This window comes from Coptis chinensis, chromosome 4, assembly GCF_015680905.1.
Source record: "Coptis chinensis isolate HL-2020 chromosome 4, ASM1568090v1, whole genome shotgun sequence".
Taxonomy (NCBI): domain Eukaryota; kingdom Viridiplantae; phylum Streptophyta; class Magnoliopsida; order Ranunculales; family Ranunculaceae; genus Coptis; species Coptis chinensis.
In genome coordinates, this window is record NC_141459.1 from 103510087 (window position 1) to 103532507 (window position 22421).

General features: G+C 38.3%; 2 protein-coding genes across 2 annotated transcripts; one reads left to right on the forward strand and one right to left on the reverse strand.

Moving 5' to 3' along the window:
- Window positions 1-2102: 2102 nt before the first annotated feature.
- Window positions 2103-11871, forward strand: LOC147506480 ((21S)-21-acetoxyl-apo-melianone synthase SDR-like). Its single transcript, XM_086558630.1, has 2 exons — window positions 2103-2460; window positions 10794-11871. The coding sequence occupies exons 1-2, from the start codon at window positions 2423-2425 to the stop codon at window positions 11599-11601; spliced, it is 846 nt and encodes a 281-aa protein (XP_086414756.1). The 5' UTR covers window positions 2103-2422; the 3' UTR covers window positions 11602-11871.
- Window positions 10821-14890, reverse strand: AMS (basic helix-loop-helix (bHLH) DNA-binding superfamily protein). The gene is made up of 8 exons (XM_086558629.1): window positions 14769-14890; window positions 14491-14673; window positions 14321-14399; window positions 14165-14233; window positions 13252-13959; window positions 12676-12960; window positions 12410-12586; window positions 10821-12309 (listed from the first exon to the last, which is right to left on the reverse strand). Exons 1-8 carry the CDS (start codon window positions 14888-14890, stop codon window positions 12094-12096), a joined length of 1839 nt encoding a protein of 612 aa, XP_086414755.1. The 3' UTR covers window positions 10821-12093.
- Between the last annotated feature and the right edge of the window lie 7531 nt (window positions 14891-22421).

Sequence of the window (22421 nt, forward strand, 5' to 3'; positions counted from 1 at the left end):
ATGTTGCAATAAATAAATTGAAATGAGTCCTTTCATATTTTGAAAAGTATAGAGAAACTGGATTAGAAAAGGCTATGGTTGAAGCTAAAGAGATTACAACTACTATTAAAGTTGAACCTGTTTTTCACACGTAATTCGTAATTCGTAGAAAGAGATAGTTTGATTAGAATGTCAGTGAAGAGACGCCACAATCTGCTGAAGAATTGTTTAGAGTCAAGTACTTCATTTTTATAGTAGACTATACTCTTTCTTCACTTCAGAGTTGATTTGAACAATTTTAAAAATTACGAGGTTTTGGATTTTTATATGATCTGGAGGAGTTGACGCCTGCAACTAATGCTAGTTTAAAGGCTTTTTGTGAAAACCTTGAAAAGTATCTGAAACATGACATTGTATCTGATTTAGATTGGAGAGAGTTATTTTCTGAACTAAAGATCTTAAGACAATATTTGCTAGAAGACATAAAGAAGGCAGCGGATGTATGTGTTGAGTCATTTAAAGTTAACAACTAGTTTTTTTTTTTTTTTTTCAAATGCGTGGATTTCTTACATAATATTGTCGACTATACCATTTACAATTGTATTTGGAAAAAAACACTTTTGAAAGTTGAAGTTGATAAAATATTAACATCGGTCGACCATGTCACAAGACAGATTGAATGGGTTAGCTATTTTATCCATTGAAAAAAAATTGGTACAAAAGATTAATTGTGTAAACGTGATAAGTGATTTTGCAAATAAAAATGTGAGAAGATCAATTTTCGGTTAATAGTTAAAAATTGCATCTTTATCTTTATCTGTTTATTTTATTTGTATCAAGAGAACTATGTGATGCTTGATCCATGGGGTTAGGTTCTATGTCCACGGTCCACACGACGGAAGTGACTTGGGTGTAGCAAAAAACAACAATAAGAGTAAAAATTTGTTTTGTAATTTATTTTTATTATTTTTACATAGGCCCCATTTCAAGAGCTCGTTATAGGTCCCTAGAAACCCTGAGTAAGGTACATAATACATGCAAATAAGGCTTTGCACGGGTTTTAATCAGACGGAATAAGAAGTTTTATTATGCCAAAAAAAAAAAAATCGTAATTAAATAACCAAAATATTCAGATCAAGCCTCAAGGTACTTCACTACTCAGTCAGTCAGTACAATTATTATCCAATAATCTAGACCTATTACCAATAAAATGACCCTACAATTACATAGAAAAAATAAATAAATAAATAAAAAGAAAAGAGAAAAATAACGAAAAACGGAAGTAATTAAAAGAGAGAGAGACAACGCAAATACCTGCATGGGCAAAGCATCCATATCGGCTCTGAGAGAAAACCATGGGTATTGACCCGACCCAATAGAACCGACCACTCAAGTTTTAGCCACCGGCCAAGCGTACTCAATCCCAAGAGAGTCGAGTTCCGATCTAATGAGTTGACTCGTTTTGTGCTCCTCACTCGTGAATTCGTCTTCGAACCTTTTTCATCCACTGTAGCCGATTCTAGCAAAACATCGAGTTCTGGGCCCAACTTGTTGTTTAATAAGGCCCATGATTTGAAGAACAAAGATGTCATTAACAAAACATGGCAGAAGAAATTTTGAGAGGTGCTCCGACTTGTGAGGAATATATTCAGGTCACTTGTGATTCCGGGTCTATGATAAACCCTAGGAAAAATCTTTGGTGTTTTTTTACGAGTAATTGTGGAGTTTAGAGTTCAGACCTCTATTGCATAGGTACGCCCTAATTTCCTCTGTACGCCCTAATTTCCTCTGTATTGCGTGCACTGCGTGTCACGAGGACACCTGGATGCGACACCCTGACACAAACAAAAAACAGACCCTAATTCTCAGATCTTGCCGTGTCCAAATCGGGTCGTACCCGTGTCCAAACCAGACACTCCGTCCCGTACTCATGCAACACACCTTTAGACTATTTGAAAATTAGAAAATTAGAAACGACTCTCAAAATTGTTCGAAATTAGGCATTACTCCCTAGGTGAATTTCAAATGTTCACCGACGATTAATTGGATTGTTTGTTTTTTTCGCTTGAGACGATTAATTTGATTTGATCTGTCGATCATTCTAAGAGAAAACCCAGCTCATGCAGATGTCTATAAAATTCCAACTCTTTTGTGATAAGGCACAAAAAAAAAAAGAAAGTTTCAATATGGCACTTGAAAGTCAAACCACCCTACTAAATTTACCAAAAAACAGAAATTCGCCTACTAAATTTGCTTAAATTGAATTGTTTATGTATATCGTCTACGTTAATTTTGAGAAATAAAAACCATAGCGAGATTCCCAACGTAGACGGAACAATTTTTTTGTCTTGTTCACTTGGACTAAATAGTGTACATTCCTCATTATCATTCAGGCATTCTACATTCTAGTCCACAAGCTTTTACGTCTGTTACTCAAATCGACATGACGAGCACTAAACTGATCGATACTATGCAGAAAAGGTACCTTTTTATTATTATTATTGTGTACTCCGATCATATGATTGTTTGATCTCTCATTTTCATTACTTCCTGGAGGACAGCGGATCAATTATTCATTTGTATGTTTCGATTAGAACATATTACAATCTTTCACTTCTTAAAAACTGCATCAATTTGATTTAAACTCAGGTTACTCAGGCATATGGCAAAGGAAAAACCAGTTAAACATCACCAGTAGGACTCAAAAGAAACGTAAACTAGGTTAAATGAGTATAATGCGCCCAGATATACAAACGCCCATCACACTCGCCATATCATAACACTTGCATACTCAATTTCAATTTCATCTCGTGACATTATCACCTACTACTTTTAATACTCAGCTTCGATTTCATCTCGTAACATCATCACCTACTACTGTTATTATTACCAACTTATCCTTACTATAATATATGCACCATTATAGCCATACACTATCATTACACCGTATGCCACCTCAGATAGACCTAAACACCTACTGTAGAGAAAAAGACGTTTTCTCTCATTTGGTGTTAAGAACGCCAGCCTAAGTATGCATGGATAAAGGCGCTCTATCGCGCTTCATGCATTTGGCGACTTCCAGGTCCTTAAGCGTGACCTACGCTCAACTTTGCGGCCAAAGCGACACAAGCTCCACCGTCATTCCGATTTCAATAAGATACAACCGCTTTTTGAAGTTTTTTTTTGAAACAATATAAATATAGGTTTTTTTTGTAAAAACCTAACCTAACTAAAACCAAGAAAGAGAGAGATTATAAGAGAATAATTCTTTGTGAGTTGAGTGTTCATTCTTTGTTAGTGAATTGAGAGATCTTGTAATCTGTTACTCTGGACATCAATGAAAGTTTGGAACTCGCAGTATGGACGTAGGCAAATTGCCGAACCACGATATATCTTTGTCTTGTGGTTTGTTCTCCTTTACATTAATTGTTTTACTTTATATGTTTGTTATTTGATATTGAGAAGTGTTGGGATATTACTTGGAGGATGTTGAAGTCTTGTCTAGTGAGAAGGATCGATCTTTGTGTAGGATTGATCTATTTGTTGTGGATAACGTTGTTTTTGTATTGTCATATTCATAACAATTGGTATCAGAGCCAGGTTTACGACCTAGGATTTTGAGTTTTTGTGAAGAATTATAGTGCTCAAAATTTGTATAGACAAGGTGTTCGACAAAATTTCAAAGTGAAATTATTTTTTTGAGTTATTGTGTGTAACTTGAAAAATGCCTCCCAAGATATCAAATGCTAAGTTTGAAGTAGAGAAGTTTAATGGAAAGAATAACTTTGAGATTTGGAGAGTCCAAATAAGGGATATCCTCATCCAACAAGGTTTGCATAAAGCCTTAAAGGGGAACAAGCATGGGCGGCGAGTATGAGTGATGATGATTGGGAAGAGTTCGATCTACATGCTTGTTCATCAATCCGGTTGCGTCTTGCTAATGAGGTAATGTATAGTGTGATGGGAGAAAATACCGCTGCCGTTATTTAGCTCAAGATAGAAGCTATGTATATGACCAAGAACATGACGAACAAGACGTACCTTAAGAAGCATCTTTATCGGTACATGATGGTGGATGGTTCAACGATGCAAAATCACGCTAGTGAGTTCTATTGACGCCTAACAGATTATTTGAATGTTGGTATGCATATGGATGATAAGGATCAAGCGGCATGTTTAATATTCTCTTTGCATGAAAGCTATGAGCATCTAATGACCACATTTATGAACAGAGAAGATGTTGATCTTGACGAAATTCAAAGTGAACTACTTTCTTATGACTTGATGAAAAAGACAAGAGTTGATAATAGCATTGATGTAAGTCAGGGGCTTGTGGCAAGAGGAAGGTCACATGAAAATGCTTCTACAAGTAATGAGAAGTCTAGGTCCAAGTCAAAGAAGTCTATGACACATGTGAAGTGTTACAATTGCAATGAAAATGGACATTACTCAAGTAATTGTCCTCACTTGAAGAAATAGAACAAGAGAGATGGTAAAAAGAAAGGTAATGCAAAAATTGAGGCAAGTTATGCTTCAGGCTTTGAAGGGGACGAGTCGAGTCTCTGTGTGTCCACACAAGACTATATGGCCGAAAGATGGATTCTTGATTCCGGATGTTCCTACCATATGTGCCCGAATAGAAAGTGGTTTACTTCTTATGAAAGCATTGATGGTGGTTCCGTTTTGATGGGTAATGACGTTGCTTGTAAGACGGTAGGAATTGGAACTATACGGGTCAAGATGCATGAGGGTGTAACGAGGACTTTAATCGATGTAAGACATGTTCCTGAGCTAAAAAAAACCTTATTTCTCTTGGTCTTGGATTCCAAATGCCACAAGTTTGTGGGGGAAGGTGGAGTCCTAAAGATTGTCAGTGGCTCTTTAGTTGTTATGAAGGGTCAAAGACATGGAACCTTGTATACTTTGATAGGTAGTACGGTGATAGGCGATGTAGCAGTGATTGCATGTAGTGATGATTCTGAGTGCACTAAGATGTGGCATATGCGACTAGGGCATATGAGTGAAAAGGGTTTGTCTGAGTTGTGCAAGCGATTGTTCTTGAAGCCAAGTATGGGGTTCTGTGAGCATTGTGTCTATGGGAAGCAGTGCATAGTCAAGTTCAAGTCAAGCAAACACACGATAACAGACATCATTAACTATGTGCATACGGATGTTTGGGGACCCTCCAGAGTGGCTTTTAAAGGAGGCAACCGCTATTATATCTCATTCATTAATGATCATACTCGCTATGTGTGGGTGTATATGATGAAAACGAAAGATGAAGTGTTTGAGACATTTAAGAAGTGGAAGGCAAGGGTTGAGAATCGCACATATAGAAAGGTCAAGACACTAAGGTCTGACAATGGTACAGAGTATATCTATAGGCCTTTCCAAGAGTTTTGGGCAACAGAGAATTGTCAGACACTGGACAGTAAGGGGCACACCTCAGCAGAATGGAATGGCAGAGAGGATGAATAGAACCTTGCTTGAAAAAGCGAGATGTTTGTTGTCTAATGTCAGTCTAGGCAAAGAGTATTGGGCAGATGCAGTGTCCATGGCGTGTTACCTGTATAATAAATCACCAGTTCCAGCTATAGATTGCAAGACACCTTATGAGGTGTGGTCAGGTAACCCAGCTGATTATATTATTTTTGCGAGTGTTTGGATCGACTGTTTACTACCATGTGAGGGAGAGCAAGCTAGATCCTAGAGCTAAGAAAATCATATTCTTAGGCTTCGCAAATAGGGTAAAGGGATACAAATTGTGATATCTAGAAGACCACAAGTTCCTGGTCAGTAAAGATGTTACCTGTGATGAGACTTCCGTGTTATCTTTCAGTAAGCCGGAAAGAGCTGGGCAAAATGGTGAGTCTATAGAAGTTCAAGCCACTAAGCTTGAGTTGTCTGATGCAGCAGATGACTAGTTGGTTCATGATGAGGTACCAAATCATAGAACCACACAGCAACAGGAAGAAGAGCAAGAGCATCCGCAACTTGTAGTGGCCGATCCTAGGCCAAAGAAACAAGTTAAAGAAGTGCACAAGTATGGGCACAAGAAGCCAGTGAAACACTATGGTCAGGTGGATTTAGTGGCATATGCATTGAATATCGAAGATGATGAGCCAGATAGTTTCAAGGAAGTTGTTAGAGATGCTCATTACAGAGATTGGTTGGTTGCTATGCAAGAAGAGATGGAGTCTCTTGATAAAAATCACACATGGGACCTAGTTTTATTGCCAAAGGGCAAAAGGATTATCGACAGTAAATGGGTGTTCAAAAAAAGAGGTCATTTCTGAGTCCGACAATACTGGGTACAAGGCAAGAGTGGTCGCAAAGGGTTTCTCACAGAAGGACCGAGTCGACTACAATGAGGTATTTTCCCCGGTGGTCAAACATACTTCAATTCGTGTGTTATTGAGTTTAGTTGCTCACTTTGACTTGGAGTTATAACAACTTGATGTGAAAACTGTTTTCTTGCATGGGGACTTGGAGGAAGATATCTATATGAGATAACCTGAAGGGTTTGTTGTTGCTGAGAAAGAAGATCATGTGTACAAGTTGAATAGGTCACTGTATGGTTTAAAGCAATCGCTAAGGCAATGGTACAAGCGTTTTGACACATTCATGATGCAACATGAGTACGCTCGAAGTAAGTATGACTGTTGTGTTTACTTTCGTAGACTTCATGGTAATGACTTCATCTATCTCCTGCTTTATATGAATGACATGCTTATTGCTTCCAAAAGCATGGTGGAGATAGACAAGTTGAAATCTCAACTTAGTTCTGAGTTTGAGATGAAAGACTTAGGTGGAGCCAAGAAGATATTGGGCATGGAGATTGACAAAAATAGAAAGAAGCGACAGATAGTTGTATCTCAGAAGAAATACCTTCAGAAAGTAATTTCTCATTTTGGTATGGAGAATGCAAAGTCGGTTTCTGCACCTTTAGCTGGGCATTTTAGGCTTTCAGCTAAGTTTTCTCCTAGTTCAGTGGAGGAACAAAAACATATGGCTAATGTTCTTTATGCAAGTGTCGTGGGCAGTTTGATGTATGCTATGGTGTGCACACGCCCAGACATTTCACAGGCAGTTAGTGTTGTAAGCAAGTATATGGCAAATCCTGGGAAGCAGCATTGGGAAGCAGTGAAATGGGTATTGAGATACTTGAAGGGTACCTTGGATGTGAGATTAGTTTATGGTGGAGGCACTTGTTATGTCAGTGGGTATGTGAATTTAGATTATGCAGGTGATCTAGATAGACTACGATCGACTACTGGTTATGTGTTTATGATGCATGGTGCACCGGTTAGTTGGAGGTCTATGCTACATGCTACAGTTGCTCTATCTACTACTGAGGCAGAGTATATGGCAGTGGCAGAGGCAGTTAAAAAGGCTTTATGGTTTCGAGGTCTTCTGGATGATATGGGTATTGAGCAAAACAGTGTTGCTTTGTATTGTGATAGTCAAAGTGTTATTCATTTGGCGAAAAACCAAGTTCATCATGCTCGGACCAAGCATATTGATATCCGTTATCACTTTATAAGGGATATCATTAAGGACTAGGGTTTGCCCGTGCCGTACGGCACTGAACAACTCGTCGCGCCTTCGGTGCCAAAAAACCCAATCAAGGCCAGCCCAATTTCCCATTATCTATAAGCCCACCATGTCAAATTTGGAGGCCCAAGAGTATATGGGTTAGCCTAGCTGTAATTGTTGACTTTCTGGATAGATCCGATGGATACTGAGTGTTTTAACAAAATTGCACAAGCCCCTAAATCACTTGGATTCGGCCGTGTCATATTTTATTGAAAAAGATTTTGAGTCAAATCGGATAGGGCCCGAAAAGAGCCCCACACCGTTCGTTTTGTTAGATATTAGGGTATGCCCGCGCTACGACCGTGAGACCTCAACGCTACCTGTCGCTTTACCCTCGACAACTTCGTTGTGCCTTCTTCGCACAAAGGCGTGCGATGTGCCAAACGCAGCGTGTCTTCGCGCGAAACAACAACGCTTTCGGGCCGGTAAAGGCCGACCAGCGCGCGACGCGAAACAACTCGTTACGCCTTCCGGAAAAATGTATGTCGTCTTGGCGCGAAACAATTGTGGCGTAAAGCCCAGCCCAATTGCCCATTATCCATAAGCCCAATAACATCAATTGGGTCAGCTAATTGTGCAGTACCATGTCAAATTTGGAGGCCCAACAGTTTATAAGCCCAGCCTTTTAGCTGATTTTTGGATGCCTACCCCACTATTACAATTTTTTTTTAATTGAGCCCATGCTCATGGTTCCAAGCCCATAAAAGATTCAACCCATAAAAATTTTGTCCAATGTTGACTTTTTTGTATGGGGGTGGGTGAGGTGAGAAAAACTGTTTAACTCACCCCATAAAAACTTTTTAATTCACCTTCCATGAGTTTTGAGTGGCTATGGTTAGGGGTGTGTCGACCGTCTCACCCTATGGACGTGGAATCGTCTTCCCCACTCCTCCCTGTTTTGTTAGATAGATATAGTATTTGCGTCGTGCGTACGGATCTGTAGCGCCTTTCAAAAACGCATCCACCCCTCGTGCGGCACAAATCTGGCTTTTCGAGCCCCCGCATTGCAGCCTGGATCTGGCACGGCAAAAACCCAGCCCAAGTCCACCAACTTAAAAGCCCAAAAGTGTAAAAGGCCTAACATAAAAGGCCCATCCCAAATAGTTATAGTGTCCATTCACAAAGTGTAAAGGGGCCCAATGTTAAAAGCCCGAAGCCCATGTAGCCTTTGTTGACCAAATGGTTATGGAGTGACTTAACAAAGTTGCACACACCCCATCATCTTTTAGATCATCCATGTCATAAAATTAATCCAAAGGTTAGGGGGAGGTGTGGTTGGTTATGGAGTGACTTAACAATTTGACTTAACAGCTTGATATGGAAGTGGGAAAAAAACAGCTTGAAAAAAACAGATTAAATATCGTACAAACCTCAACAAATCAAATCGATAACCACGTCCAAACAAAATTGATATAGAAGTGGGAAAAAATCGAAATAGTGCTAAAGATCACGTAACATGGCTATTATAGTGGGGTACATGGCGAAAATGGGAAGATGTTTTAGCATTTCTTTTGAAGCAAAGTAGTGCTAAAGATCACAGAACATCATATAATATACAAATGAACAACTAAAGTAGTCGTGATGATAGGTAAGATCTGGTGTGGTTTTATCTAAATGCTCCGGATCTCGATCTAAACATCCGCAAGTAAGGTCTTCGTTACTCACCGGGGTTGTGGTTCTTTGTGGAAAAGAAAAGCACAATGAGGCGTGGATACTGTTGCTCAATTGAAGTTCTCAAACCGAGGCGATACCGGGTTCTCGACAAGATGAGAAAATGGGTGGGAGTGATGGCGGGTTAGGGCGGATGTTGGAAGGAAATGATTATTTCTTTTTTTTACCCTAAATTAGAAGAAGAGATATATCATAACCTGCTATTAACTTAGAAATGCAAAGACACTACCTAGATGAATTTGAAAGTGCCATGTCACAACTTAGAAAAGACAATGGTAACCACTGGATGGAGGCCCTGCGGGCCCCACACCATTGTGTTTTATTAGATAGATGGTGATGTAGCACTTGAGAAAATGGACACCCATGACAATCCTGCTGATATGTTGACAAGGGTTGTCACCGGAGTTAAGTTTCAACACTGTTTGGACTTATTCCAAATCCTACATGCTTGAAAGAGCCCTTTGTGGGTATGGCCCTTCGGGGCGGTTGATTGCGAGTTCTGGATGGATGTGTTCGGCTCGGTTTTATGTGTTAAAATTTCACTGAGGTGGAGAATGTGGAGAAAAAGCGTTTTCTCTTGGTGTTAAAGGCGGCAGCCAGCCCGAAGCATACTGGACAAGCGGTGCGCTCATGCCTTTGGCGACTTCCAGGTCCTTAAGCGCAACCCGCGCTCAACTTTGCCTGGCCAAGGGCGCGACCCGTGCTCCACCGTATTTTAGCAAGATATGACTATTTCGGAAGTTTTTTTTTGAAACAGTATAATTATTGGTTTTTTCTGTAAAAACCTAACCTAACCAAAACCAAGAAAAAGAGAGATTATAAAAGAGCAATTATTTGTGAGTTGAGTGTTCATTCTTTGTGAGTGAATTGAGAGATCTTGTAATCTGTTACTCTAGACATCAAGGAAAGCTTGGAACTCACAGTGTGGACGTAGGCAAATTGCCGAACCACGATATATCTTTGTCTTGTGGTTTGTTCTCTTTTACATTAATTGTTTTACTTTATGTGCTTGTTATTTGATATTGAGAAGTGTTGGGATATTACTTTGAGGGTGTTAAAGTCTTGTCTAGTGAGAAGGATTGATCTTTGTGTAGGATTGATCTATTTGTTATGGATAACGTTGTTTCCGCATTGTCCTATTCATAACACCTACTACTGTTATCCACGTGTCTCTCACAGGCACATGCAATCCATCTCAACTGCACATATGTACTCATCAGTACACGTCGCATCTGATGCTCACTCTCAATAACTATAAAAGCCACTCTCTAGAGCTACTTGTGGTTTGACTCCATCACAGTCAAGCCACCCTCTAGAGCTACGTGTGGCTTGATTCCAGTCTCATTAACACAGTGCTGGATACGTAAACATCTTCTTACTTACAGGAAGAGCTGCCATTAACACTAAATAAAACCATCCCCTCTATATTATCCCAACTTAAAAGCTAAGAACTAAGTCTTACTCCTTGGTGTAAATTTAGACATTTACATATACATTTCAAGATCTAGTTATATAAAATTATAAAATGTTTTTTTTCCCTTTTACAGGCTAGATGGCAAGGTGGCAATTATTACTGGAGGAGCAAGTGGGATTGGAGAAGCTGCAGTGCACCATTTCTGGCGAAATGGGGCCAAAGTCATTATCGCAGACATTGAAGATGACCTTGGTCGAGCCATTTGCGATCAGCTAGATGAGAGTGCAATCTATGTACATTGTGATGTATCTAAAGAAGAGGACATCTCCAACCTTGTGGACACAGTCATAACCAAGTACGGGAAGCTGGACATAATGTACAATAATGCGGGCATCATTGAAGGCTTCGTCGGGAGTATCATAAATGCTAAGAAATCAGACTTAGATAAAATCATAGGGGTGAACTTGGTTGGTGGTTTCCTTGGAGCCAAACACGCCGCAAGGGTCATGGTCCCAGCACGTGAAGGGTCCATATTGTTTACTGCAAGTGCATGTGCTACAATTGCTGGACTAGGTTCACATGCCTACACAGCATCCAAATGTGCATTAGTAGGACTAATGACAAACTTGGCAGCAGAGCTTGGACAATATGGAATTCGAGTGAATTGCGTCTCTCCTTACGCTGTGACGACTACTAGCATTGCTAAGAAATATGGTGAAGCTAATGCCATGAAAGCAGAAGCATTGGTGCAAAGTGTTGCCAATCTCAAAGAAACAGGTATGACAGTCGATGATGTTGCAAATGCTGCGGTTTACTTGGCCAGCGATGAGGCCAGTTACGTAAGTGGATTGAACCTTGTTGTTGATGGAGGGTTCAGTGTTGTCAATCCTACACTTATGATGGCTCAAACTCAAGGTCGCCAATGGGTGCAGCCACAATAGGTAAATCTCGCGAAGAGTTCTTCCTAAAGGGCGTGGAAGAAAGGTACGAATGATGTATTGTACAGATTTCCTCGATCTTTTTTTAATTCCAGTTCATTATAGTGATGCTGAAGATAATTGATGCATCTCACTAGTCCCAGGGTATGCTTTTGCTTACACTGGGACACAACCAAGTTTAAATTCGATGTAATCAGCATGCAGAAAACCAATAAAGATGGAGCACTTCAGTTCTGAATGTTTAATATAATTTGGGGTTGTATAGACTTGAAATAAGATTCTATGTGTCGAGAAGATTTTAGGACAGATTATAGGTGCGCCTTACTGAGATTTGGTCTTGATGTAAGCTACTAAATAACTAAAACTCATCTATTACAGTTGAACAATTGCATTGGCTGTTTAGTATGTATTATTGGAAACTATCATTAATTGTATTGCTTAATTTAAGAGCTCAGATTAAATAAATCATGCATGGAGCCTACATGGCTACATGCTCTAGGCGCAAAAGTTATTCATGGTTGAAGGTGAATTGAGGGAGTGTAAACGGCGGTGTCGAGGTGGATTAGCAAGGTGGTGATGCTGATAATCCAAATTGCTTCCATTATTCTCTGATACTAGAAAAGGTTCAGACCATCCTCCAATTGGTTTGCGTGTTACGTCCAGCAAAGAATCCCTAACCAAGTCTGCTTGAACCATGTCATTGTCTCTCTTCTGTTACAAATAACACAACTAACATTGTTAGTTTCTAATGACTTGTTTAAATAACTGCAGAATAGATAACTTTTCTAGTCATAGTTATATTGTATCTCACCTCTACTTTGAAGATGTTCATGACCAAGGTTCTGAAGGTAGTGACATTAGCATTGGTAACTTCCAGGCCTAGTGAATTCAAGGCTTCCATCAATCTAACAAACCCACCTGGTTTGTGTTCACAAAACACTTTGAGGAAGAACTCTTTTCCATTTACTTGAGTCACTTCAACTTGTGGCTACAACGAGAAGAAAACTTTTGTAAGGACATTAAAACTTACACAGTACATAGAAGAATTAAATGAATCAATTTTATTGAAATAGGTACCTCGTATGTCTTCTCCTCAGCGTAATCCTGAGTTTGCTTGGTCAGGTTGGTTATCTTGCCGTTAGTGGAGCATCGAGTTCCTTGATCAGTTATTCCCATTTTTGACCCCTCGAGTGATTCGTCTTGCTCAGATTTGCTGGCTCCAGGACTCACACCATTGTTGCTAGTATTCTTATCACCATTTTCGTCTAGTGGTTCTTCAAGCTCATCTTGAAGATCCTTCACTTGTTTTTGCAGTTCCTTCACAAATTCTATTGCATCACCAAGGATGGAAGCTCTATCCATCTTATAATCAATAGAGGCATGATAGGTTAATCCAAGGCATAAACTTTTTTACATGAAAATCACACTTCCCACAGGGTGACGGTAAAGAAAAATTGTGTAGATATGCTAAGTGTAACTTTCCTGAGACAGTTTCTCGCATTTACGAACAACAATTGAGCACCATTTAACAACACATGTTGAGAGGTTAGAGCTTGATGGAATGTGAAAACTTGTGATCCTTATCGCGTGTGTGCCTAGTAAAATAAAAGTACATGAAGGTTTTAGTGTATGAAGTCGAAAAAGACTAATTACCTTTGAGATCTTGGGAACTAGAGCTCTTAGAGCATACAGCTTATCATTGAGCTTCTTCCTTCTCTTCCTCTCAGCAACAAGATTCTTCGATTGGTGTCTCTTACCTCCTCTTCCGATAGTTTTTTGATCGTCATCTTCATTCTGATCACTACAATCAGACACTGAATCTGTTCGTCCATTCTCTTGTTTTACTGAATCTTTCTCAGCTCCAGGTTGTTTAGTCGCACCAGAATCAGCAGATGGATGCAAGCTAGTATTAGTACCCATTACGGACTGATGAAGTGGAACAAACTCTGGAAACCCATGCTCCATAGAGGAATTATATGCTGTTGTTGGCCTATCCGACATAATTGTTTCAGTTGATCCTTCGAACCCTATATCGTTCTTAAGACGATTTTCTGAAGTAGAAGGAAACTGTTGCCCATATCCATTGAAGTAGTTCATTGGAGAATTGCTGAGGCGCACTTGATCAAGAGAGGTGTCCCACGGCAGATTTGAATTATCTGATGTTGTTGATGCAGGGGATGCCCATAGACTGTTGGGGGTCTTAGTTTCGAAACCATAAGTATGAAAAAGTTTCGATTGGTTTCGAATGATCCCGCTATCATTCAAATTGAATCCATCCATTTGGCTGCTCATTGCTTCTTGATCCCATGAGAGATTAGATTGAGCCATAACAAACTCTATGAGTTGTGGATCCTCAGACACCTGTGACACAGTTAATGAATTTAGTGAAGCCTTTTAATTATTCGAAACAAAAAGGTTGCCCTGTTTAACATTAACATAAAAAAATCCTCAACAATAATGATCACTAAAAGGGTGTGGTAGTCTGGTAAATGAACAAACTTCTGACTAAATGCTTCTTTAATTTGATTTACTGAAAAAGTGAGGCATAAAAGGAGGAAAGTCATACTTGTTTTGCAACAAAGAGCTCAACCAGTCCTCCATACACTGGAATTAGAACCCTCGTTTCAACTGTATCCTGCAAAAAAAAAAGTGAAATACATAACTAGTCATGTTGCAGAAAGGAAAGAAAGAATCAAGAGAGGGAGAAACTAGAGATACCCACATCAAAGTTATTTGAGTTAGGGGAGTTGGGAAGGATCATCCATCTAGGTTGGTTTGACATTAAAGTCTGAGTATGGAGCCTGTTACGAAATATATTCGTTTGTTAGACTAATTCATTGAACAGAACGTAACTAAATAAGTGATATAGAGGGAAAGAGAGTTAAAATGCACCCAGAATCCAGAGGCAGGGAAGAAGGTAATTGGGCTAGAAGATCACACATTTTAGTTCTTGGGTGCTGAAACATCAAATCTTTGCAAGAACCACCTGTAGAAACTGGGAACAAGAGCTCTTCTCCACCATTGTGGATACTGTGATCAGCTCCACCACAGCAACACCCCACCCACTCAATGAACCTAAAGGAAAAAACACTTGCTCAAATATTAAACCAGAGAAGATATTAGAAGGTTAGTTTTTCTTTTCACTAGTTTAGTTTGTTCATTCATTCAACCTTTGGTCTTCACTGAATTTCCAAAGGACACAGTAATCCCAGCTTTTGAAACCAACAATAGGTCTCAATTTCTCCAACAAGTTCTGCAAGTGCAAAACATCCATTTCTCCCCTGACAAGCATTCTTTATAACTACATACACGTGAGTTTGAAATAAGAATAGAAAGAATCGTCAAAGTGAGGGAAGATATGTGTCAGAGAATCAAGAAGACAAGGACAGATTCACCATAAAAGCATAAAGTGATATACTTTTGTTAGTTAAAAAACAATGTACCATTACTTAGACTAGACTTATGTTTAGACACTTTGATTCCTTCATCCATATATACCTGCTAGACAAATAGTACTGTACTTTAGCACTCCTGTTTTTCCACTTTCTGAATCAGCTTGTGACCAAGAAGAAAATGCAAAAGAAGTTTAGAAAAAGAATGTGAGAACAAGATATATAGAAAGTATGTTGAGAGCAATAGATAACTGAAGAAATATCATTGTCTTCATTGAGTTACAACTTAAAAGTTAAAACCCACCTCAGCAACTTCCTTAATAAAGTAAGCTAGCTAGACAACTCTTACTTGGGTATCTGGTCCATGAGATTTAAATGAATGACCAAACTCTTGGATTTTATATGAATCAAATTTATAAATTGAGTTTGTTACGTTGGTAGGTTGACATGTAATCTAGTGCGTAGGTCTAAGTAGATAAATTACTATTTTCTGTTTTTGAGAGTTGTGATCGATGATAGCAGAGATTATTGCATGACCCCTAGTTTTGCAAAATCGTAACAACTTTCTTTTGTTAAAGGACCCGTCTGGGTAATACTCTCTCATGTCTCGAATCTCAACGACTTCTCAACTGACTATAAAATTGGTTTTCATGATGTATATGATGTAAAATATGCATACATATATTGATACAGTAGCAAGATGAGCCTGCTATGCATATAGTTACAAATTTTGAAATTAGCATAATTCTGAAATGTTAAAAATCTAAATTATGTTCGGAATTCAATAACAGTATCGAAATTTGTAATTTCTTAAAAACAATTGGAACACATTCTGATAGTCAAATTTCAGAACATATCACTGTCCATCCACTTAAGTTTAAGAGTTTATACTAGAGTTTCTCAACATAACAGTGGCGATTGTTAAGGTAGAACAACAATGGTATATGTTAAGGTGAAATTTATCGATGGTGATAACGAAGAAGAAGTTTTATGATGAATGATAATTTCTATTTTTTCCTACCTCCTTCAATTTCAATGTCTTTTTCTATATTATTATTCAATTTCATTATATGTCCTACACACATAGGGGTGATTTTTAATTTTCAGTATAGGACACTTTCATAATTTATATTGGGAGTAGAAAATTATATAGATTTTTTTGTAATTTAGATAAAATATAAGGACTAATATTTAATTTAGAGAACGTGTAGAGATTGTTATGTAGTTATCGTAAAATATAGGGAATGTCCCATAATTACCATAAAAAAATAGGGATTGTTATGTAGTTTACATGAAACATAGGGATATGAAATTTTAAAAAATGCAAAATGACAATTTTGCCCCTGGGCGCGACATGGAATCACTATTCACTTGACTCCATATTTTTCTATATAGTAAAGATATATTTGTCAGCGGATCTCAACCTTACAAGAAAGCTAGTGCAGGGGGATTCAGGATTGTCACTCAAGGGGGGCTGCTACAACTAACATACACTCATAGTTCGGGATTTCGGAATTCTCGGAATTCCGATGAATCCAAAAACTGAAATCCAGTAAATTTCGACCCTATTATATTCAGAATTTCAATTATTTCGACACTATATTCGGAATTCTAATTTTTTGGAAAACCGAAATTCCGAGCGGAATTCCGGAGTTTCGTTCGGAATCACGAACTATGCATACACTACAAATATATTTTTTGGGGTAAATTATACATACTATTATAACTAGTTTTTTTTTTTCGACGGAAAAGATGGGTGTGCTGCAGCACACCCCCACCTCCCCTGGATCCCCCCCTGAGCTAGTGAACTCCTCACCCTTTAGGCTAAGTCCAATGGTTTGGTGCGTAATTGCATCAAACCACAATAGTACAGTGTATAGAGTTAGCGGGTTAGCGTTTGCAGAGGCAATGGTTTTACTCACAGCCGCTAGTACCTATGGCGTACAGGGGGAAAAAAATAGACTCTCCAGCCGCCATTGTTAAAGGCGTGTGGGGAAAAAAAAAAAAAAAAATTTCTAGCCGCCGCATAGTGTAGCGTGTAGTTTAGATTTCTTCAACCCGTCCCTCGTACTGGCGTGTAGACTTGACGCTATATCGTTAAAACTAGCGCTATAGATAGGTAAACTTATACCGATAGTGTTGTCGGGTTAGCATTTTGACGCACCATTGGATAAGAATTTCTGTGGTATTTGGTGTTTTGCCGCATTATTGGACTTAGTCTTAGCAATCCTCAAATCTACTATCTATATACTAAAGCAGAGACTTCTAAGAGAGATTTTTCTCTCTCTTAGGTGACATTCTAATATAAGAGATAACTTTTTCTCTCTCCTGCGTGGCTTTCTACAATGCTTTCTATCATGCCACGTGGACTCTTTAGAAAGTTTGATTCAATTTCCATTTTCCAAAAGAGTGCCTACTTACGATTAATATAGCTCTACCACATGGTTTCCTATTTTAGTACTACTCTCCCAACTTAAGTGCAAATGTGCAATTCAAATTAGTCCCCACAAATTCCGCAAACATAATTATGTTTAACTTGCAATTATTTCTTTAAAAATAGGAAAGAAATTACCACACAAATTCCGCACGTATAAAGAATATATCAATTATTTCCTAAAAAATAAAAAACATGATCTTATTATCCCCCACAAATTATGTACGTATAGATTTTTCTTCACTATTGGAATTAAATATCAACATAAGCCATTTAACAAGATGTACTCTTTTAGTACAACTCTCCCAACTTAAGTGCAATTCAAATATCTATATACTAAAGCAGAGACCTCTAAGAGAGATTTTTCTCTCTCCTAGCTAGGTGGCATTATAATATGAGAGATAATTTTTTCTCTCTCCTACGTGGCTTTCTACAATGCTTTCTACCATGCCACGTGGACTCTTTAGAGAGTTTGATTCAATTTCCACTTTCCAAAAGAGTGCCTATTTACGATTAATATAACCCTACCACATGGTTTTCTATTTTAGTACAACTCTTCCAACTTAAGTGCAATTCAAATTAGTCCCCAAAAATTCCACAAACATAATTATGTTTAACTAGCAATTATTTCCTAAAAAATAGGAAAGAAATTACTACACAAATTCCACACGTATAAAGAATATATCAATTATTTCCTAAAAAATAGGAAACATGATCTTATTACCCCCCACAAATTATGTACGTATAGATTTTTCTTCGCTGTTGGAATTAAAGATCAACATATATAAGCCATTTAACAAGACATACTCTTTTAGTACAACTCTCCCAACTTAAGTGCAATTCAAATTAGTATGTACAATTATTTCCTAAAACATAATTATTTTTAACTAGCTATTATTTCCTCAAAAATATGAAAGAAATTACCCTACAAATTCCGCAAAAATAATTATGTTTAACTAGCAATTATTTTTACCCCACAAATTCTGCAAAAATAATTATGTTTAACTAGCAATTATTTCCTCAAAAATACTTAAATCTGAAGCTCTCTCCTAAAAATCTTTAAAATAATTGGAAGTTTCAGAGAGAATAGATAATAGGCAATGAAGCTATGAAAGCATAGTAGAAAAGAATACAAATTGACCGGAAACTAGCATAACACAGTGATCATGGAAAGAACAATGTTAAATATGCCTTGATTTCCATTCTCAAAAACATAAATGAACTTCATATTATTATTCTAAGACTATCTATTTGCAGCATAAACCACATGTATACAGACATGTCACATACGTATTATCTTACCCCCAATGGTATTAGCAATTTAGCTATAGGTAAAAGCATAAAATATTAGTGAGAGGATGTCATCATAAAATGTAGGCATTGACACCACCAAAATAAATGTGCATAATGGGACTTGAAATGAAACACACTCATTAAATTCAAAGTTGTAAAAGAATGACCATTACATTGAATTAAGCAAGACTTGGCACCAAGACATCTCCATCCGCCCCCTGTGAATAGATTTTGATCTTTCATATTGGAATTAAAGAAAAAAAAACCATTATTGTTGTGTCCAAGTAACCTCATTGCCAGTTAAGAAAACACAAAACAGGACTCAATTAGAGAAATTGTGTGTTTGTCAAAAAATCATGAAAAAAGTCTAGAAACTATGTTCTGTACGTGTCTAGGTTCCATCTTAACATAGAATCTATTTGGCATAACATCACAAAAACCTTGACTGGAAATAGGGCTTTTTCTTGGACTTCAAAGGGGCTTGGGGAATGGGACATATGGGATAGACTGATGATAGGCGCATTAGAGCATAGAACACACTTGGTCCAAATAAATACCTATTTTGAAATATTTACAGGTGGCCAGAATACCGCTAGCTAGGGATAAGATCGACCAACTGTAACTTGGAAAAAGACCATAATTTATTCTAAATCTATAAGAAGGAAATAAAGAAGAAGATAAATTTAGTAGGACAAATACACAAAGAGACTCTTAATTGTTGAGATGGCCAAAAGTTTTCGAATTAAGCTATCAAGTTTAATATTAAAGGGGACCTGGGGGAGATAAAAGAACTTGAATATTTTGTACTTATAACTTATAACTTATAAGTTCTTACTACTATAAGTGCTTGCTACAATTTGTACCTACATAGATTAATTGTGATGTATTAGTTGGGGTGTTCATGTGTGGTGTCAAGAGTTGCTACCAAATGCATAGTTAAAACATTTTGTATATTGAAGGGTTTAACTAAAGCATCACATTTTGTGCTTGAATTAGATTGTAAAAATTTTAAATATAAAATCTATCAAAATGAAGCATTTCCTATTAGGAAACTCTCGATCTATAGGGGAAGTTTAAATCTTATTAACCTTAGGGATAAGGCGAAAAAAATAAAAATAAAAATAAAAAATGGACCATTCAAGTAATAAAAAAATATAAGGAAAATGAGATATATATATATATATATATATATATATATATATATATATATATCCATCCATATATATATATATATATATATATATATCAATATATATCCATCCATCATTTTTTTACATCAATGATACTAAATACTAAATACAAATATAGGTCATTTAATATAAAAATGCAATAATATAGAAAAGAAATCAAACAAGGGAGACAGATGACTAAGGATTCGAGCCCATAGCACACGGTTTCATAAAATCCATACGATTTTCCCAATCTAAATCAATTAGATTTTACATGAAGAAGATTTTGCTCAGCATGTTCTATTCGATACGGGTAGGAGAAGAACCCAACTCGGTAGTCATACAAATTGGTTGATGATTTTGAAGAACTGGAAACTAAAGAAGAGTCAACCGAGGATCGTGGTAGTCGTTCACGAAAAGCCAAACTTTTAATCATTTTTAATGATAACTAAGTTATAAAGTCGGTTGTTGAATTGGACTCCTTATAGACATTACCTTGCGTATCAATTCCCAAACCAATTGTAGGGGGATTTCCCGTCACTGAATAGATGACACGTGTATGGGAAATAACCTAAGACTATAGATGTCCAGAATGAGACAAGGACCATCGGATTAGTTATGTGAATAAGTGATCTCGTGCTCAGCACGAGTATTTAGTGGACATGTGCCAAGCACATGACTGACCGCCTTCAAGCATAACAGTTACCCCAGTCGTTAGGAACTGATATAGATAGTTCCTGAACATAAGGAAACTGAAGATGGTGATCTTTGATGATAAGGAAGGAATCGTGATGACATATCTTAGGAGTTACCTTTTAGATATAATCTTCCCATACATGATGGGACATTATGATCAACAAGGAAACTTACCTCTCATAAGATATGGTCTAGATTCAGACTTCAGAAGAGGAATCCTAATAGGAAGGTAGAGTCCAAAGATGGAAGAGAATTCACAAGTGGTGAAGACAGCCCTAACCCTAGGACTCTCGTAGCCCTTCCTATATAAACCATAGGGATTCGCTCTTAGGAACTACGAAAAATAGGGTTTGATTCTCTAATAGAACAAAGGAGATACGTAGGCAGCCGTCAGACGGTTCAACCCTGAACTCACCATCATCTCATCCCTTCTCTATTCAGCAAAAGATTCCAGATCACAAGACACAGAGGAAGATCAGGGGATACTTGGAATTTCCCCTACATCTTTTGGCGTCGTCTGTGGGGAGAAAAGTAGGTAAATATTCGTTCCAAACAATTGATTTATTCTAAAAACTCTTACTATTGTGATGGCAGGAGCAAAGAAAACAAAAGGGTGGCGCTACCACGCAGCAGCGTTGCCATCAGAAAAAAAGTGCACGAGATGCCTGAAGGGGGAGAGAATGTCGGTCGCCAAGATGCAAATGATACCCCCCCCCCCCCCCAAGGACCTATAACCAGCACCGATGAACCAATTGTTCCTGGAGCAGGTCTTAGGAATAACGCTCAGGAGGAACGTCAAAATGGCGAGAATGTTGTCCTCACCAACCCAGAGTCTGCTCAAGCGAGTCAGGCAGTGCAGGCTCTGGAACAGCAAAGGAGCAACCTTGAGCGAGAATTATAGTTGCTAAGGCACTTATATCAGTCCAACACAGGGAAGGAGCCACTCATCGATCTCGATGATGATGACCCTCCCAAAGCTGGTCGTACTAGGAACCCAAGGTGTGGGGACCCAGTGCGGCATGAGCTATCTGAGTCATAATACAGTAACTCAAATGAGGACTCAGGAACAGCCTCAGAGCTAGATTCCATTGACTAGGATCGTGATGTCGACCCTTGACACCGAAAAAGAACTCAAAATGGGAAACTTGCTACCAAAGAAAGTGCATGGGAAACTGAGAAGAATGACCTAATCCGTCAGATGCAACGGATGACAGGCAAGGGGAGGAAAATGCAAGACTCCCTTATTCAATCAGCCATAATGGGAGCAGGCAGATCTCCCTTTGCATCATGGGTGATGAGGAAGCCATATCCCCGTGGGTACAGACAACCGAAGTTCAGTGTCTTTAGTGGCAAGTCAGATCCGGCCGATCACGTATTCAAGTATCGTGCCACTATGGGACAATATGAGAGATATGACCATGTCATGTGTCAGGAGTTCAAAGCATCCCTGTCTGGATCAACGCTCTAGTGGTACCACATATTACCTGAGCGTCAGATCAGGTCCTCAGAGGAACTATTTAGGACCTTGATTGACAGGTACTCATGCAACAAGCATCAGCCAAAACGGATTGATGCACTGTTCAACATCAAGAAAATGGAGGGAGAAGCGTTGAGATCCTACATGCAACGGTTCATGGAAATTTCAATCCAAATAGAGTCTTGCGATGAACAGACTGCTATAATAGCTTTCAAACAAGGGTTGGATGAAAATAACGTCTTATTCGGATCTCTCTTCAGGATACCACCCCGTGATTTAGAGGAACTCCTTGACAGGGTTGAAACTCATGTAGGGTGGGAAGAAGATGTCCTGAACAGACATCAGGAAGCGAAGAAGATTAG

Bases quoted from the DNA above. Each gene is read 5' to 3' on its own strand.
- LOC147506480 (XM_086558630.1), top strand. From the start codon at position 2,423: ATGACGAGCACTAAACTGATCGATACTATGCAGAAAAG. The intron at 2,461-10,793 runs GTACCTTTTTAT...TCCCTTTTACAG, and splicing joins ATCGATACTATGCAGAAAAG to GCTAGATGGCAAGGTGGCAA.
- AMS (XM_086558629.1), bottom strand. From the start codon at position 14,890: ATGCTTGTCAGGGGAGAAATGGATGTTTTGCACTTGCAGAACTTGTTG. The intron at 12,961-13,251 runs GTAATTAGTCTT...ATTGATTATAAG, and splicing joins TAGTTCCCAAGATCTCAAAG to ATGGATAGAGCTTCCATCCT. The intron at 12,587-12,675 runs GTACCTATTTCA...TTCTCGTTGTAG, and splicing joins CTGAGGAGAAGACATACGAG to CCACAAGTTGAAGTGACTCA.